At 40.6% G+C, this 18,392-nt stretch overlaps 1 protein-coding gene across 2 annotated transcripts in view; it reads left to right on the forward strand.

Annotated features, from left to right (window-relative positions):
* Positions 1 to 464: 464 nt before the first annotated feature.
* ZDHHC13 (zinc finger DHHC-type containing 13) overlaps positions 465 to 18,392 on the forward strand; it is a 51,100-nt gene continuing 33,172 nt past the window's right edge. The window contains exons 1-3 of one of the 2 annotated variants that reach the window (XM_027531654.1): positions 465 to 576; positions 15,104 to 15,249; positions 17,454 to 17,576. In XM_027531654.1, the coding sequence (XP_027387455.1) occupies positions 550 to 576; positions 15,104 to 15,249; positions 17,454 to 17,576 (296 nt within the window). In that variant the 5' untranslated portion in view covers positions 465 to 549. The remainder of the gene's footprint in view (positions 577 to 15,103; positions 15,250 to 17,453; positions 17,577 to 18,392) is intronic. The other variant, XM_027531655.1, reaches the window with a different exon arrangement.

Genomic DNA, 18,392 nt, shown 5'->3' on the forward strand with positions numbered 1-18,392 from the left:
CTAGGGGGCTTTACATGCTTAATCTCGTTCAACCCTTCTGACAATTCTGTGAAATAAGTACCCTCGTTTTCTCCATTTCACAGATGTGAAAATTGAGGTAAAGTTAAGAGACGGTTTCACAAGGCCATCTAGCTATTAAACAGCCAAGTCCCGATTTGCACTCTGCAGATGGTGGCTGACGTTGGAATAACCGCCAGATCCTGGACGTACACTAGCGGCAGAATGAGGCATGGGGACAGGTGGACGCCTACCTGGGCAAGCAGTGCGCAGCCTTGGCCAGCGGCTCTTAGCACCCGGCGTGGGCGAGGCGTGGGCGGGGCCTCCGACTCGCAGTTCTCCACTAGCCTCCCTGGCGGCGTGAGAGTCCCGCCCCCAGCCGAAAGGAGGCCATGGATTGGCTCTTTCGAGGCCGATTGACGGCGCAGCGCTCGAGCCAGGGACGCGGTGGAGGCGGAGTCACAGGAGGAAGTGGGAGTAGAGACGGCTCGAGGCGGGCTGGCCAGCGGGCCGCCGCCGCCACTTTGTCGAGTCGCCGCTGCCACTGGGGAGATGGAGGGGCCGGGACTGGGCTCGCAGGTGAGTGCGGATGGGCGCAAACGTCTCAGGGGCCCGGTGGGTGGCCGAGGCGATGAAGAGACGGAGAGTTTGGGTGTGAGGTAGCTCCCAGAGGGGCCTCAGGGAGCGGAGGGGCAGGATCCAGGGAGGGGGAAACCTGGAAACGCCGAGAATGATGCAGGGAATTCTCTCCGAGGCGACCGGGAAGAAAAGGCGAAGACATAGGGTGAGTGCCATACCGGCTCTCCCGAATTCGCCTTAGGGCTGGGACTGCTGTGGGGCCTGGGAGGGGAGGGAAGCCGTTCCTGGGAGAGGTGTCAGCTGACACACCTGAGTTGGACCAGCCCTTCGTGACCTTGGCCTGAAGTCTGTGAGGTTCTGTTCATTTCTTTTCCGGCCGAGGCGCCTGGGAACCTGTCTTCGCCCCACCCAGCCCCTTACTAGCTCCCTGTTGCCATATCCTTGCTTATTCCTTGAAAGATCTGAGGCTGTTTGTTTAGGCCAGAGAAAGCGGGGTGGAGAGGGAGATGCGTGATGGCTATCTGCAAAATCCCAAAGGACTCTGTGTGTGTGGCGGAGGTCGTGCTGGAAGCCAGATGTAGTTTCAGAAAACAGAAGGGGCCAATGGCTAGTGACAGGAGGTACATGTTAGCTCCAGGAGAACTAGATTTTTGTCCTTTTTGTTTATGGTCCTGACTGGCATATTATAGCTGTTTACTTAGTATTTGTTGAATATATGAAAAATACTCAGGTTCGGCCAGGGTCTAGTGAGTTCTTAGCATATATATGCCAAATGCTTTTGTGTGCATTATTTAGTTACAGAATTGAAGCATCCTTAAGAAGGTAATAGAATCCCCATTTACAGATGAGAAAACTGAAGCTGTCTCCAGCTGGAGTGAGTTGGGTAGTAGATTTTTTCTGTCCCTAAGTGGGATTCAAGCAGTTTGAGATTGATTGGCTTAGCTGGCCTCTCTAAGAAACGTCTTTGCCATCTTGAGAATGTTCCTCATTTTTCCCTTTTCCCTCCATTCTTTCAGCAAGCTGATGTAAGATTAAGTGAGGAACAAAACAGGAGGGAAGTTGTCAAATGTTCTTGCATTTTGATAGAATAAAAAAGGTTTGCAAGCAGACCAGATATTACAAAACAGTGTAGAACCTTCACGTGGAAACTGTCTCCTTTGTTTGTTTTCTTCCCCCTTAGAGTTTCAAGGAAAAGATAGTAGGAATAATTATCATATCTTAATTACTACCACTCATTTACAGAAGCCTTTAAGTGCTTAAACTTCATTACCTGGTGCTTCAGGAAAGATTGCCCTGCTTGAATTCCCTGCCACATGGAGGGAGAGCATGATTCAGAGGTTGGGATTAAATGGGACAAGGTAGAAATCATTGTTGTTGTTAATAATAATTGCTATTAACTTTTTCAATAATAACGTAAAGATCTTACCTATATACGATGCTCTGCAGCTTGCAAAATACTTCTGTATTCTTAACCCTCACTGTGACTCTGTGAGGTGGGGAGGGATTGTTGCTACAGTTTTAAAGATTAGAATTGAGGCTCAAAAAGTTGAGAGTCATGGAATTTCCCTGGAGGTCCAGTGGTTAGGACTCAGTGCTTTCACTCCCATGGCTCAGGTTCACTCCCTGGTTGGGGAACTGAGGATCCTGTAAGCTTTGTGGTGAGGCCAAAAAAAAAAAAAAAGAGGAGTCATTTGTTAAAAGTCAAATAGCTGGTAAGTGACAGAGCCAAGACCTCATTCCTTCTACCAGGGGTTAAGCATTGTTACAGGTGCTGGAGATTAATTGGTGAACAAAACAAACAAGAACATTCCTGCTCTGGTTGAATTTGGTTCCTCTGATTCCAGATGAAAGGTTTTTACCAGATTTGCCTTTACTCTCTGGCCCCCAGTTTCCTCTCCGACCTCATTTTTTATTAATACTGCTTTCTTGCTCAATCAACCAAAGCCACACTGGCCCCAAGGCCTTTGTACTTACTATTTGCTCTATCTGGAAAACTCTTTTCTCATGTATTCACATGGCTTACTCCCTCCACTTTTGTAAGGTCTGGACACAAATGTCATGGCGATGTTGGCAGGCCCTCCCCATCATAACCACTATCTGCAACATTCCCTAACCCCCTTCCTTCCTTTGTGTTTCTTCTCAGCATTTAATGTCATTAACATACTCTGTAAATAATTTCCCAGTGAATAAACTTGGATACTTAACTCTGTTAATACAGAGTACTTGTTAATGCCATGAGAAATTTTAAAGGTTATCTGTCCAATCTCTCTTTCTGTCTTTGTTTTATTTGATAATCGTCAGGATTTTGAGCCTCATGAGAGTTTAAATACGGTTTTCTAGATCTTGGTTTTCTCTTTAGTTAATTAACTTTAATGGTACTTATATACTATTTAGAAAAAATAATTGGATTCAAGATATCTCCATGTGAGAAATACCTGTTATATGTTAACTGTGTTCCAGTCATCTACTGCTGCTGCTAAGTCACTTCGGTCGTGTCCGACTCTGTGCGACCCCATAGATGGCAGCCCACCAGACTCCCCCGTCCCTGGGATTCTCCAGACAAGAAAACTGGAGTGGGTTGCCATTTCCTTCTCCAGTGCGTGAAAGTGAAGTCACTCAGTCATGTCTGACTCTTAGCGATCCCATGGACTGCAGCCTACCAGGCTCCTCCATCCTTGGGAGTTTCCAGGCAAGAGTACTGGAGTGGGTTGCCAGTGCTTTCTCCGAATCATCTACTACTGTGTAACAAATCATCCCTAATCATAGCAGTCAGGATTTTGGCCAGGACAAAGCAGGGATGGTTTGTTTCTGTTCCATCATGTCCGGCGCCTCTGCTGGAAAGACTTGTCCCCTGGGATGACTCAGGCTGGTATCATTTGGTGGTACCCTCAGTCACATGTCATGATGATTTTGAGCAGGGACACCTGCACATGCCCTGGGCCTCTGGACAGCATGGCGGCTGGGCTCCAAGAGTGAACATTTCAAGAGACAGAAAGAGGAAGCTGCCGGTTTCTGAGGCCTGAGCCTGCCGAGTATCACTGACCGAGTGTCACTTCTGTGGTATTTTATTATTGAAGTAGTCAGAGAGCTCAGATTTGAGAGGGAGGGACATAGATTCTTTCCTTTTGATGGAGAAGTATCAAAGAACTTGGGGACTTTGTTATAATAATCACCACACATGTATTCATAGCTGTCTTATAGAATTTTGTAATATCTTGTTCTGCTTTTTCTGTTCCTTGTGGAGGAGAGTATTCAGCTAGCTACAAGTCTTTTTTTTTTTGGTATCCCTGCCCCTCCTTTCGGAGAAGGCAATGGCAACCCACTCCGATACTCTTGCCCGGAAAATCCCATGGACGGAGGAGCCTGGTAGGCTGCAGTCCATGGGGTCGCCAAGAGTCGGGCACGACTGATCGAGTTCACTTTCACTTTTCACTTTCATGCATTGGAGAAGGAAATGGCAACCCACTCCAGTGTTCTTGCGTGGAGAATCCCAGGGACGGCAGAGCCTGGTGGGCTGCCATCTATGGGGCTGCACAGAGTCACACGACTGAAGCGACTTAGCAGTAGCAGCAGCCCCTCCTTTTCTTTTTCTTATTTTGGACTGTGTTTGTTGTGTTCAGGGCCATATCAAGGTATTTCTCCAACAGTGACTGACACATTGAGTAGGCATTCAAGAAACACCTGGTGAATGAATGAATGGATTGTAGCAAGAATTTTGTTTTATTCATCCTTTATCCCTAAGTACCTAATACCCTGATTGGTATATAGTAGGTGTTCTTTACATTTCCCTGAGTGAATGATTAATGAAAACTCATATGAGTTTGCTGGTGTCTATTGCTCAGTCTATTCTGTTACCTTAATATTGTAGGTAGCCATATTATCAGTTAGGCTTCCACTGCCACGAAGGGTGTTTGTTTATGCAGTGATGCCTTTACCAGTACACATGTCAATAATAACTACTGTAACAGCTCTTCTTAGAACCGTAAACATGGATTTGGAAGTAACTTTATAGCTACATTGATCTCCTCCTTTCATTTTACAAATGTAGAAACTGAAGCCCTAAATCAGGTAGATGATTAGCTACCATCATACAGCCAACCTGAAATCTGAGACTTGGACCTTGTTCTCAAGAAGATTTTTCCTTTCAACATGGTAAAAAGGAAACAACTAGAGAAAACTTAAAAAAACATTTTGTAAGCTAACCAGCAAGTAATTTCTAAGAAGGATGTGGGATCGCGACAAACTTTGCTTTAACCTTTGCACTGGGACTCCATGGTTGTTTTCTGTAAACATTTTATGTGACTGTCCCTGAAGTTAACCTCCTCCCAAAGCAGGTCATTTCCTTTCTCACCCGTAGCTCTTACCGCAGAATTTTGAGAGGGAGTGATATCTAGAGCAAAGAACATAACTTACAGCTGTGTCCTCTAAGCTTTTTTGATAAAAAAAAAAAAAGAACTTGGGGACTTTTCACTTTCATGCATTGGAGAAGGAAATGGCAACCCACTCCAGTGTTCTTGCCTGGAGAATCCCAGGGACGGGGGAGCCTGGTGGGCTGCCATCTATGGGGTCGCACAGGGTCAGACACGACTGAAGTAACTTAGCAAGTTATTTTGTAAACAGACTATGAGGAGTGACCTGCTTGATATACAGATTGCATGAGTCTTCCAGGACTAAAAACTCATAAAGATTAAAGAAGACAAATTTATAAACTTTTGTGGCTTTCCCTCCCCCCTTTCTAAAAAATACAGAAATTATTATAATAGCAGCTTCAACATTTTCTTCTGTTACTGAGTGCTTGGCCTTGAGTGCGCTTCCTCACTTTGGAGACCGTTGGCTCTGAAACCAGGCTTTGAGTTTATGTAATCATCTTTAGCTTTTACTCTGATTTGGATTTAGGCAAAAACAGCATGAACACAAGGTGCCTCCTGTTGTCTACTCTTGGCCACCAATTTTTGCCGTTGCATCATATACTGCTTCAGTTATCACTTGAAGTATCTCTTTGTCTCTGACTTAGCTTCCCCATTAGACTTAAGCTCCTAAAGGATATACACTGATGTCTTGTGTTCCTAGCATAATGCTTTGCATGTCATAAAAACACAGGAATTAATTGCTGAATAAACTTCATAATAAATAAATGCTCTTTATATTGAAATGTGTAATCCTCCTCAATTTTCTGCATAAAAAATGAAACTGATGTCCTTAAAGCCCTGAGGCATAATGAGAAGTAATACATTTTTATCTATATAATATACATTTATTTGTGATGAAAAATCTGTATATAAAGAAAGGCTTAATCTTCTTAATGTATAAGTGGAAAAAAGATACATAATCCATTAGAAGAACAGACTATGAAAAGGCAACCCACAAAAGAGAAAATATGAGACAATAAATGATAAAAAGCATTTTTTTATGTGTTTTAGCCATCAGATTGGAAAGATTGTAAAAAGATTGATAATAATCAGTTATGGGGAGGTTTTTGGGGAAAAGAACACTTATACTTGTTGCTGGGAATGTGAATTAGGGAAGATAATTGGTCAGTATCTGTTTATGTTTAAAATACGTATATATTTTTTTGACCCAGCAGTCCTGTGTTGGTGAATCAATGTTAGAGAATGTATGCGATGTTAATTACAGGGTTGTTTAGAGAGTGAATGCTGAAATCAGCTTTCATGTCTAATGTCTAATTATGCTAGGTCTTTACAATGGAATAAGATTCAACTATTGTTTACTGACTCCAGGGCTGTACATGATATATTGTTAGGTGAGACAGGCAAGTTGATGAATAATTATATAATCAAATCCCATGTTTGAAGATGTTTTGTTAAATATAAGAAAATCATAAAAACCTGTGTATGCTCTATGATGTTATATATATTAAAGTATATACCGATAGTGAGGAAAGATATATACCAAACTGTTAATAATAGTATCTCTACTGGTACAAGATTGGGAGGGAAAGAGTCCAGAATATCAGCTAAAGTCTTCATGTCTGTATTGCTGGAGCTTTAAAATTAGTGTGAATTACTTTATGATTTAAAAAAATTTAAGTTTTATATAAGAAGCAGATGATTTCTCTGTCATCTACATCTGCTGTTTATTGAGACTGTAGAAATTCTGAGTAGAGTTTAACTGTTTCCTTGGTCCTTTGTCTTCTCTCAGTTGGAGGTAGTTACATGCGATATGGTGAAGAGAATCCTGATGTCCTTTTGATGTTTTCATCTCACTACGTATGTGTTTATTTTTATCTGTGTGAGTGTGTGCATGTAAAATTAGAGTTTCATGCAGTGAGGTTGAATTTACCAGAGAAGTCAGAACTTGTGTATTCAAAAAAACATTTGTGATTCTAGCTCTGGCTAAGAAGGAGCAAAAAACACTCCACCCTGTCTGTCCCCTTGAATGGACTGGATAAAATAGAATGCTCTTTAAGGATTCTCGAAAGAAAATTGTAGCAGGCAGAGCAGGGGGAAAGACCGGAATTCGAAAAACCACTGAACCAGGAGCTAATTTACTGTTTTCCCATCTGAGTCCCCTCCTCTCCATCCCCCACCCTGGGACTTGAACCCTGGCAGTGAGCATCCCTGCAGACAGGAGTGCTCCTGGAGAAGCCCTCTAGTTCAGGTTCAAGGAACAGGAAAGCGGTCTCCTGGCAGCACAAGCACCTGAAAGCCTGAGGGAGGAGAACTTCCTCTCTGAGCAGAGGAGTTGCAGTCCCAAGGCAGTGGTTGTTAGAAGTGACAGCAGAAGCATGATCCATGAAAGAAAAAAAAATCGCTACATTATACTTTATTAAATTGAAAATCTTTGCTGTATGAAAGAGACGTAAGAAATTGGAAGGTAAGCTACAGATGGGGAAAATAAATTTACAAATCACATATCTGACAAAGGACTTACTTATGTCTAGCATGTGTAGTATGGAGAAGGCAATGGCACCCCACTCCAGCACTCTTGCCTGGAAAATCCCATGGATGGAGGAGCCTGGTAGGCTGCAGTCCATGGGGTCACACAGAATTGGACACGACTGAGCGACTACCTTTTCACTTTTCACTTTCATGCACTGGAGAAGGAAATGGCAACCCACTCTAGTGTTCTTGCCTGGAGAATCCCAGGGACGGGGGAGCCTGGTGGGCTGCCGTCAATGGGGTCGCACAGAGTCAGACACGACTGAAGCGACTTAGCAGCTGCAGCAGCAGCATGTGTAGTATAAGGAACTCTGAAAACTTAGCAGTGAGAAAATAACCCAATTAAAAAATGAGTAAAAAGACAGTTCACCCAAGAAGATACACAGATAGCAGATAGCACATGAAATGACACTCAGCCCCCATTAGCCATCAGGGATGTGCATCTCTTGCACTGACAAGAGAGAGTCAGTGCCAGAGGATGCAGAGCAAGTGGAACGCTCATAATTTGCTAATGGCAATGCAAAGTGGTCCAGCCACCCTGGAAAACGATTTGGCAACTCCTTATAAATTTAACATCTACTTACCAGATGGTCAAGCAAATTTCACTGTTAGAGAAGCAAAACATACGTTCACACAAAATGTATGTTTATAGCAGCTCCATTTATAATTGCCAGAAGCTGGAAACAACCCAGGTGGGTTGTTTAAATGGATAAACTGTGATACATTCATGTAATGGAATACTATATAGCAAGAAAGGAACTATTACTAACATACAGTAACTTGGATGAGTCTCAGCATTATGCTGAGTGCCAGAAGCCAGTCTTAGAAGATTATATTCTGCATTATTCCATTGTTTGACAGTCTGGGAAAGAAAAAAATAAGTAATGAAGAACATATCCGTGGTTGCCAGGAGCTGAGGTAGTTGAGTTAGAGATGTGGCTTAAAAGGAATATTCCAAGGGAGTCTTTTGAGGTGTTGAAACTGTTCTGGATCCTGATTTTGGTAGTGGTTACAAGACTCCACATGTGTTAAAATACACAGAACTATACACCAAAAGGTCAATTTAACTGTAAGATAACTTAGAACAAAAGTACTGATCCCTTATGAGTAACCCTTTGAGGGATTATGAACTTCTTTCAGTAAACCTATCATTTCTTGAATCTTTTTTGGAACTCCTGGAGAATTGATGTGAGCACATTTCACGTATCTTCAATTTTCTATTCTTGATGTGTATTCATCCTTTCAGAGTTGTTTTTAAACAATGAGAAGTTGTTCAGAGACAGGTCTGGTGAATAAGGTGGATAAAGGTCTGGTAACAACTTTATGGTATCTTAACCATAGATGGGATTAGAAAATAACAAGCCAGTTTGGATTTCTAGGCATGATTTGCTAGATATTTGATGTGAACCTCTCCCTTAAATGCAACTAAACATGCTGGATACAGTAGAAAATCTTTTTAAGTATTTTATATTGTATGCTACTGCTGCTGCTGCTAAGTCACGTCAGTTGTGTCCGACTATGTGCGACCCCATAGACAGCAGCCCACCAGGCTCCTCCATCCCTGGGATTCTCCAGCAAGAACACTGGAGTGGGCTGCCATTTCCTTCTCCAATGCATTTAAGTGGAAAGTGAAAGCCGCTCAGTCGTGTCCGACTCCTATTGTAAATTTTAAAAAAGATCTCTTTGGGTTTTCTGTGTATATGATCATATTGTCTGTATATAAAGGTGAATTTGCTTCTTTTCTAATCTCTATGCATTTTTTCTTTCCTTTACTCTTATTCTGTCCAGGACTTCATTACATTGTTGATTACAAGTGGTGAAAATGGGCATTCTTGTTTTGTCTCAGTCTTTACAGTTAAAGCATTCATTCTTTTACTGTTAAGTGTGTGGTAGCTATAGATTTTTAAAAAATAATTTATTTATTTTTGGCCGTTCTAGGTCTTTGTTGCTGTGTGGGCTTTTCTCTAGTTGCGGGGGGCAGGGAACGACTCTGTTGCAGTGCATGGGCTTCTCGTTACGGTGACTCCTCTTGTGTTTAGGCTTCGGTAGTTGGGGTGCATGGGCTCAGGAGTTGTGGTTCCTGGACTCTAGAGCACAGGTTCAGTAGCTGTGGTGCATGGGCTTAGCTGCTGGCAGCATGTGGGATCTTCCCAGACCAGGGCTCATACCCGTGTCTCCTGCATTGACATGTGGATTCTTTACCATTGAGCTACCAGGGAAGCCCTGTAGATTTCTTATAAATGATCTTTATCAGGTTGAGGAAGTCCCCTTCTTTCCCTAGTGTCCAAAGAGTGTCATGCATGGGTGTTGAATTCTGTCAAATGCTTTTGTTCTGCTGAATTGAATATATTTATTTTGTGAAGACGATGGATTGTACTGATTCCTTTTGAAATGTTTAAGCTTGGTTGTAATGTATATTACCCTTTTTATATTTGAATCACTGAATACAATTTTGCTGACATTTCATTGGGATCTTTACATGTGTGTTCATGAAGGGTATTAAGTCTGTAGTTTTGTTACTGCGAATGTCTGTTGGTTTTATTTTGGGGATCATGCTGCTTCCTAAAATGAGCTAGGAAGCAATTCCTCTGTATTCTGAAGGAGTTGGTATCGTTTCTTCCCTGAATGTTTTCATAGTGTTTGCCGGTTAAAAGTTATGTGGGCCTGGAGTTGTTTTGCTTTTGTTTGATGGGAAGTTTTTGTTTGTTTAATATTTTTATTTATTTACTTGACCACACCAGGTCTTCACTGTGGGGTGTGAACTCCGGTGTGGGATGTGGGGTCTAGTTCCAGGGATCAGACCTGGGCCCCCTGCATTGGGAGCACAGTCTTAGCCACTGGACTATGAGGAAGTCCCTATTGGGAAGTTTTAAAATTATGAACTCAATTTCCTTAATAGATAGAGTGCTACTCATTTCTTTTTAATTCCATTTTGATAACTTGTGTGTTCCAAGAAAATGTTTTGCATTTCATCTAGGTCATTGAATTCAATGGCATAAACATGATCACAGAAGTCCCTTATTATCCTTCTGGTGTTTCCAGAATCTTGTAATAGTGTCCTCTTTTTTAAACCTGCTATATGTCATTGACATCTTTATTTTTGATCAGTCTGGAGGTTTATCAATTTTATTGATTTATTATTTCCAAAGAACCAGCTATTTAAAGAAAAACTTTACACTCTGTTTTTGTTTTTAGTAATTTTTATTTATTTTGGTTGCCCTGAGTCTTCATTGCTTTGGCGGGCTTCTGAATTTCAGCAGTCAGGGTCTACTCTTCGTTGCGATGCGTGGGCTTCTCATTGCAGTGGCTTCTCTTGTTGTGGAACACAGGCTCTAGGCACGGGGGCTTTAGTAGCTGTGGCTCGTGGGCTCAGTAGTTGTGTCACATGGGCCCAGCTGCCCTATGGCCCGTGTAATCTCGCGACCAGGGATGGAACCACGGGCAGATTCCCATCTGCTGCACCACCAGGGAAGGCCCAAGAACAGCTGTTGGTTTCAGTGGTTCTGCATTTGTTTTCTTTTTTATATTTCGTGGATTTCCATATCTTTATTGTTTCATTCATTCTATTTTGGGTTTATTTTCCTTCTCTAGGTTCTTAAGGCAAAAGCTTAGGTCATTTATATTAGTTCCTTCTTTTTTCCCATTTAGCCACTCAGTCGTGTCCAACTCTTTGCAACCCCATGGACTACAGTACGCCAGGCCTCCCTGTCCATCACCAACTCCCGAAGTTTACTCAAACTCATGTTCATTGAGTTGGTGATGCCATCTAACCATCTCATCCTCTGTCGTCCCCTTCTCCTCCCGCCTTCAATCTTTCCCAGCATCAGGGTCTTTACCAATGAGTCAGTCCTTCATATCAGGTGGCTAAAGTATTGAAGTTTAAGCTTCAGCATCAGTCCTTCCAATGAATATTCAGGACTGATTTCCTTTAGGATGGACTGGTTTGATCTCCTTGCCATCCAAGGGACTCTCAAGAGTCTTTTTCCGATTATAAGCGTTTAAAGCTAAAAATTCACTGTATTTACAACTATGTTGTTTAGTTTCCAAATATTTGAGAATATTCTACATATCCTTTCATTATTGATTTTTAATCTAATTCCAGCTATGGCCAGAGAACATACTCTGTATGAATTCAACCCATATAAGTTTGTTGAGACTTGTTTTATGGCCCAGAATATTATCTGTCTTGATGAATATTCCATGTGTACTTGGAACACATATCTATTTTGTTGTTGGGTGGGATTTTATGAAAATGTCAGTTAGATCCAGTTGGTGGATAGTGTTAAGTCTTCTTGGTGGTGCAGTGGTCAAGTATTTGCCTGCCAGTGCAGGAGACAGGGTAGACGCGAGTTTGATCCCTGGGTCGGGAAGATCCTCTGGAGAAGGAAATGGCAACCCACTCCAGTATTCTTACCTGGAGTATCCTGTGGACAGAGGAGCCTGGCGGGCTACAGTCCACGGGGTCGCAAAGAGTCGGACACGACTGAGCGATTGAGCACGCACAAGTGCATCTGTTTCTGATTTCTCTGTTTTTCTAGTAGCTGAAAGAAGTATTAAAATACTCGACTATAATAATGAATCTTCCTGTTTTTCTTTTTTGCTTTATGAATTTTGAAGTTCCTTTTGGGTACATGTGTATTTAAGGATGTTGTATCTTGATAAATTGCCTTCTTTAATATTTTGAGATGTCTCTCCTTATCTCTGGTAATATTTCTTGTGTTGATGTCTACTTTGTCTTATATTAATATAACCATTGAATTCCTTATGCTTATTTTTTTTTTCATGGCATATCTCTTTCTATCCTTTACCTTTAACCTATGTATATTTTTGTATTTAATGTGAGTTTCCTGTAGATGACATGTAGTTTTCTAGGTGTTTGCTTTTTAAAAAATCCAGTCTACCAAACTGTCTTTCATTTGGTTTTCTTTAGACCATTAGTATTTAACGTGATTATAAATATAGTTTAGTATAAATATATTACCTTATATGTTTTATTCCTTCTCTGTTCTTTGTTCATTTTCCCTCTACTTTTCCTGTAGTTTGAAAAATACTGAGTATGTTTTAAGTATTTTATTTCTGCTATTGGCTTATTGCAAGACTTTATTTATTTAGAAGTTGCTCTTGGGTTTACTTATAACTGTTTATCTGCAAATACTGTTTTAAGAATCTCCTGTAACAATATACTTCTGTTTTTTGTCATCAAGAAATTAAAAAAATGTGACAAAATCTGTTATGTTGACCCACATAATTATACATATTAACCATGTAGTTCTGTCACTCTCTGTTTCTTTGTATTGATTCAGATTTCTATCTGGTATTATTTTCCTTTAGCCTGAAAAACATCCTTTATTATTTCTTGTAAGATAGTGTCTGTTGGCAGTTTTCTAAGCTTTGATTTGTTTGAAAAAAGTGTTTCTTTCATTCCTATTTTTCAAGAATATTTTTGTTAGTGTTTGCAGGTTAAGTTTTTTCTTTTAGATTTTTAAAACTGTCTTGCTTTTGTCTTCTGGCTGGTACTTACTGATAAGAAGTCTGAGTTCATTCTTATCTTTGTTTTTTTGAACATAATGTGTCTTTTTACTTGGACCGCTATCTTTATCATTGGTTTTGAGTAGTTCGATTTTTATATGCCTTGGTGTAATATGAGCTTGGTGCCGCTTGGGTTTGTTGAGCTTGTAGGAGCTGTGGGTTTATAATTTTCACCAAATTTGGAAGATTTTTGGCTATTTTTTAGTCAAATTATTTAAAAGTATTTCCTCTTCCTCTTCTGGGATTTCATTTATACATTGGGATGTAGCCTTAGGGTGTATTTGCCATGACTTCCTGAAGCAGACGTGACCTTCCTGCTGTTAAGAGCCATGACCCTCGACCTATTACAAGTAACAGAATACTTTAGTGTCTTTTGCAGATGGCCTTTGTTTTATGACAGAACTATTTGGTTGGTGTAAATGTTATTGCGGTTTCAGACCATGAATGTTATATCATTATAACTAGGTTCAAGCACATCTTTATTAATAGGAACTATTACAATCAGCATGTTTTTGTCAACGAGAATAAGTGTGTGTATTCCTGTAGTGTAAAAATCTGTGCTTTGCAATTCAACACTCTTGAAAAGCATTTTCTGTCTCTTGTTGGTTTTGGAAGGATTTTCCCTGCAAAAAGTTGTCGAGATGCTTGAAGAAGTGGTAGTCATTTGGTGAAAGGTCAGGTGACAATGAGGGCTTCCCTGGTGGCTCAGATGGTAAAGAATCTGCCTGCAATGCAGGAGATCCAGGTTCGATCCCTGGTTTGGGAAGATCCCCTGGAGAAGAGAGTGGCTACCCATTCTAGTATTCTTGCCTAGAGAATTCCATGGACAGAGGAGCCTGCTGGGCTAGAGTCCATGGAGTTGCAAAGAGTCAGACACAACTGAGCAACTGACACTTTCACTTCAGGTGAGTATGGTGGATGAGGCAAAAGATTGTAGCCCACTTTGTTCAACTTTTGAAGTGTTGGTTGTGCGATGTGTGGTCGGGCATTGTCATGGAGAAGAATTGGGCCCTTCGTGTTGACCAGTGCCAGCTGCAGGGATTGCAGCTTTCTGTTCATCTTATCGATTTGCTGAGCATACTTCTCCGATGTAATGGTTTCACTGGGATTCAGAAAGCTGTAGTGGATCAGACTGGCAGCAGACCACCAGACTGACCATGACCTTTTATTTTGGTGTAAGTTTGGCTTTGGAAAGTGCTTTGGAACTTTTTTTCAGTCCAGCCACTGAGCTGATTGTTACCCGGGGTTGTATGGAATCCACTTTTTGTCGCACATCACAATCACAATCAATAAATGGTTTGTTGTTGTTGTGTAGAATAAGAGAAGATGACACCTCAAAACGATATTTTTGGTTTGCAGTCAGCTCATGAAGCACCCACTTACTGAGCTGTTTCAGCTTTCCAGTTTGCTTCAAATGCTGAATGACCATAGAATGGTTGATGTTGGGTTCTTCGGCACTTTCAGTAGCTGTAAGAGGATCAGCTTGATGATGGCTCTCCGTTGGTCATTGTCAACTTCTGACGGCTGCCACTGCGCTCTTCATCTTCGAGGCTCTCGTCTCCTTTGCAAAACTTCTTGAAGCACCACTGCACATACTGTTCATTAGCAGTTTCTGAGCCAAGTGCGCTGTTGATGTTGCGAGTTGTCTCTGCTGCTTTGTGATCCATTTTGAACTTGAATTAAAAAATCACTGGAATTTAGTTTTTGTCTAACATCATTTCCACAGTCTAAGATAAATATAAACAGTAGGTAATAAGTCATTAGCAAAAATACATAGTGAGAAGTATGCATTAAAGTGATATATAAGATAACCACATTTATTTAAGAATGTATTCCAGTGTTGAATGGCAGAGTTCAACAGTGCAAAACTTCAATTACTTTTGCACCAACCTAATACATAGTTTGGACTTTTCTAATAGTAAGCATCTAATCCTAGTGAATAGAATTAAAATGAAAATTTTCTGTAGGATGTACCTCTAAGAATGAAAAAAAATCATTTAATTGATGGATATTGTTGATAGTACCAAATGCTTTATGATGTAGTTGAATGTGACATTGATTCTTTTACCGTGCATTGTCAAATTACTCTTACTCTTCAGTGCAGGAATCACAGCCATGGCCCCTACCCTCCAGGATTTGGTCGACATGGAGTCTGTGCACACGAAAACAAAGAACTTGCCAAGGCGAGAGAGGCTCTTCCTCTTATAGAGGATTCTAGTAACTGTGACATTGTAAAAGCTACTCAGTAAGTCTTCCTAATGCTTTGTTTTATCCTTCATTTCTGTTGAGTTGTAATAACCTATGTGCAGTCCGTGGCACTCCTGTGCACACCTTCTCCCTTCATACTCCAGTGATAGTATGTATGCTTGTCAGACCAGCATCAGAACAGCTGATACAGTGCAGCTTAGTTTTTTATTAATGGTCTCTTCCATCAGATTGTGAACTTCTGAGCAAAAGCATGTCTTTTTCATCTTTGTAAGCCCAGTGCTTTTGCACAGTTTGTCTTGTATTAGGTGCTCAGTAAATGTTCATTGAGTGAGCAGATGGTTTTAAATGACACTCATGCTAGACTCTGAATTTGAAACACACAATCTTAGGCTTTTAAAATGTACTACAACCTAAATATGAAGATGAGATAGAAGAATATAACTCACACATTAATGAGTATTTTAAACATTTATTGATTACTTTCTGTGTAGCTATTATCTTGGGTGCACTAGAAGAAAGTCAGCAAAATAGAAACAGGTTTTCTGACCACTTGAAACTATAGTCGGTTGTTTTGCTTTCACTGAAAATGAAATATGTTTCGAGTTTCTCCTTAAGATTTCCACCTGTGGGTATTTGCATAAAATCATTTCCAACATTATCACCCTCATGGATCTCACTGATTGTTAACATCTACCACATCTCTTGCCATTGAATATGTTTTGAAATATTTTACCTGTCAGATTATGTTAATTAGTAGGCCACTTTATTAGTAATCAAATATTAGCCTGCCTGTCAGAGCTTCTAATCTGCATGAAAGAAACTGATGTTACTGCACAAACTTGATATATATCATTTCTGTCAAAAGTGAAGATGTTTGGTGATTAGTTAACCTGTTTGGCTTTAATGTAGACTAACATATTGCTTATATTTGTTAAAGAGTGATTGACAATTATTTGAATATTATAATTACTAATTTACATTAACTCTGGAGGCCCTGGGAACCACTACTTTGAGTTCAGTTCAGTCGCTAAGTTGTGTCCGACTCTTTGCGACCCCATGAATCGCTGCATGCCAGGCCTCCCTGTCCATCACCAACTCCCAGAGTTCACTCAGACTCACGTCCATTGAATTGGTGATGCCATCCAGCCATCTCATCCTCTGTCATCCCCTTCTCCTGCCCCCAATCCCTCCCAGCATGGTTTAGTAGGACTTTAGTTTCTATTGAAAAGAAATAGAGCTAATGAATGATTTTGAAAATTATTTTAGCATTAAAAAGAGATAAATTCTCTCCTACTTATCATTCTGATAGTTAAACAACTCTCTTAAATATCCCTTCAATCTTTCCCTCCTTTTCCATTCCTTTTACCTGAGGCTCCCTTTGCTGATCACCTGTCTCTAATACAAGAGCCTCTAAACTGGTCTCTCAGTCTTCACCTAAAATTAGCTTCCATACTGCACCAATGTGATCTTTCTTACAGCCCAAAGCCTGAGTGCTTTCTTCTTTAAAACCTGCGCTGGCTTCCCCTTGAGCCGTAAAGACTAAATTTCAAAGCGTGGCAGAGAAGGATCATGCAGGCTTTGCCTGCCTCTCCTAGCCTCATCTCCTGCCATTGCCTTTCTTATGCTTTATGCTTTTGCGGTGCTAAATTGCTTATTATTTCTCCAGGTATCCGTGTAGTTTCATATCTCTGGTTTTCATACATGCTATTCCCTCTGCCTGAAATGTCTTCCCTTCGTAGCTTGTATATCGTGTTCCATCTACTTCAGGAAGGGCTAATCATTCCTTCCTTTTCTGTACCTACACCGTGTCCATGTTTTATTGTTGAATTTACCCTGTTCCAGTTTGCTTTTAGTCTCGCTCCCTTATTGTGAAATCATTGGTTGGGCTTTGTTTGATTTGGGGATACGATTATTGTCCCGAATCAGCACCATGCATTCCTGGTGCATAGTGAAAGATCCAGTGAAACTTATTGAAAGAGGGAAACTGTGAATGTTAAAAATTTATTTCAGAAAATCAGGTAAGTCCAAATAGATTCATCTATCTCATCAGCTAGTAGCCAAGTTTACTTCTGTTGTTTGGCTTTACATTCCATCCACTTTGTGAATACCTTTGCTAATTATTATATTTCTGCATTGACCAAAAGACACACTGGATAAAGACATGGTAAAAGAAAGAAATCTTGACAGCTGAAATTATTTTAATAGTATCATTTATGCCTTTTATTTTCCATCTTATTGCAGATACGGAATTTTTGAACGATGTAAAGAGTTGGTAGAAGCAGGATATGATGTCAGGCAACCAGACAAAGAAAATGTGTCTCTTCTTCATTGGGCTGCTATTAATAACAGGCTGGATCTTGTAAAGTAAGATGGGATATATGTGTGTTAATTAAGTATGTGTTTTATAATTCTAAACCTTTCCTTCATTTGTCTTTTCTCTTTTCAAGTGCAAGTATGTATGTTGAGCCATCTCTAATTCTTTATTATAAATGAATGCTTGAACTTTGTACCATGCACAATGGTTATTATAGTATTGAAAAGGACCTCAGAGATCATCTGGACCAGGACTCACTGGCCCAAAAAGAAAAATTAAAAATGAAGTCACAGTTCAGGCAATGAATGTGAACATTTTTGGACATGGAACAACAGACTGATTCAAAACTGGGAAAGAAGTACATCAAAGCTGTATATTGTCACTCTGCTTATTTAACTTACATGCAGAGTACATCATGCAAAAAGCTGGGCTGGATAAAGCACAAGCTGGAGTCAGCATTGCTGGTAGAAATATCAATAACCTCAGATATGCAGATGATACCACCCTTATGGCAGAAAGCGAAGAGGAACTGAAGAGCCTCTTGATGAAGGTGAAAGAGGAGAGTGAAAAAGCTGACTTAAAACTCAACATTCAAAAAACTAAGATCGTAGCATCTGTTTCCATCACTTCCTGGCAAATAGATGGGGAAACGATGGAAACAGTGACAGACTCTTTTTTCATAGGCTCCAAAATCACTGCGGATGGTGACTGCAACCTTGAAAGTTTTAAAAGACACTTGCTCCTTGGAAGAAAAGCTATGACAAACGTAGACAGCGTATTAAAAAGTAAGAGACAACTTGGCCGACAAAGGTCTGTATAGTCCAAGCTGTGTTTTTTGTAGTAGTCATGTATGAATGTGAGAGTTG

This window comes from Bos indicus x Bos taurus, chromosome 29, assembly GCF_003369695.1.
Source record: "Bos indicus x Bos taurus breed Angus x Brahman F1 hybrid chromosome 29, Bos_hybrid_MaternalHap_v2.0, whole genome shotgun sequence".
In the NCBI taxonomy this organism is placed as follows: Eukaryota; Metazoa; Chordata; class Mammalia; order Artiodactyla; family Bovidae; genus Bos; species Bos indicus x Bos taurus.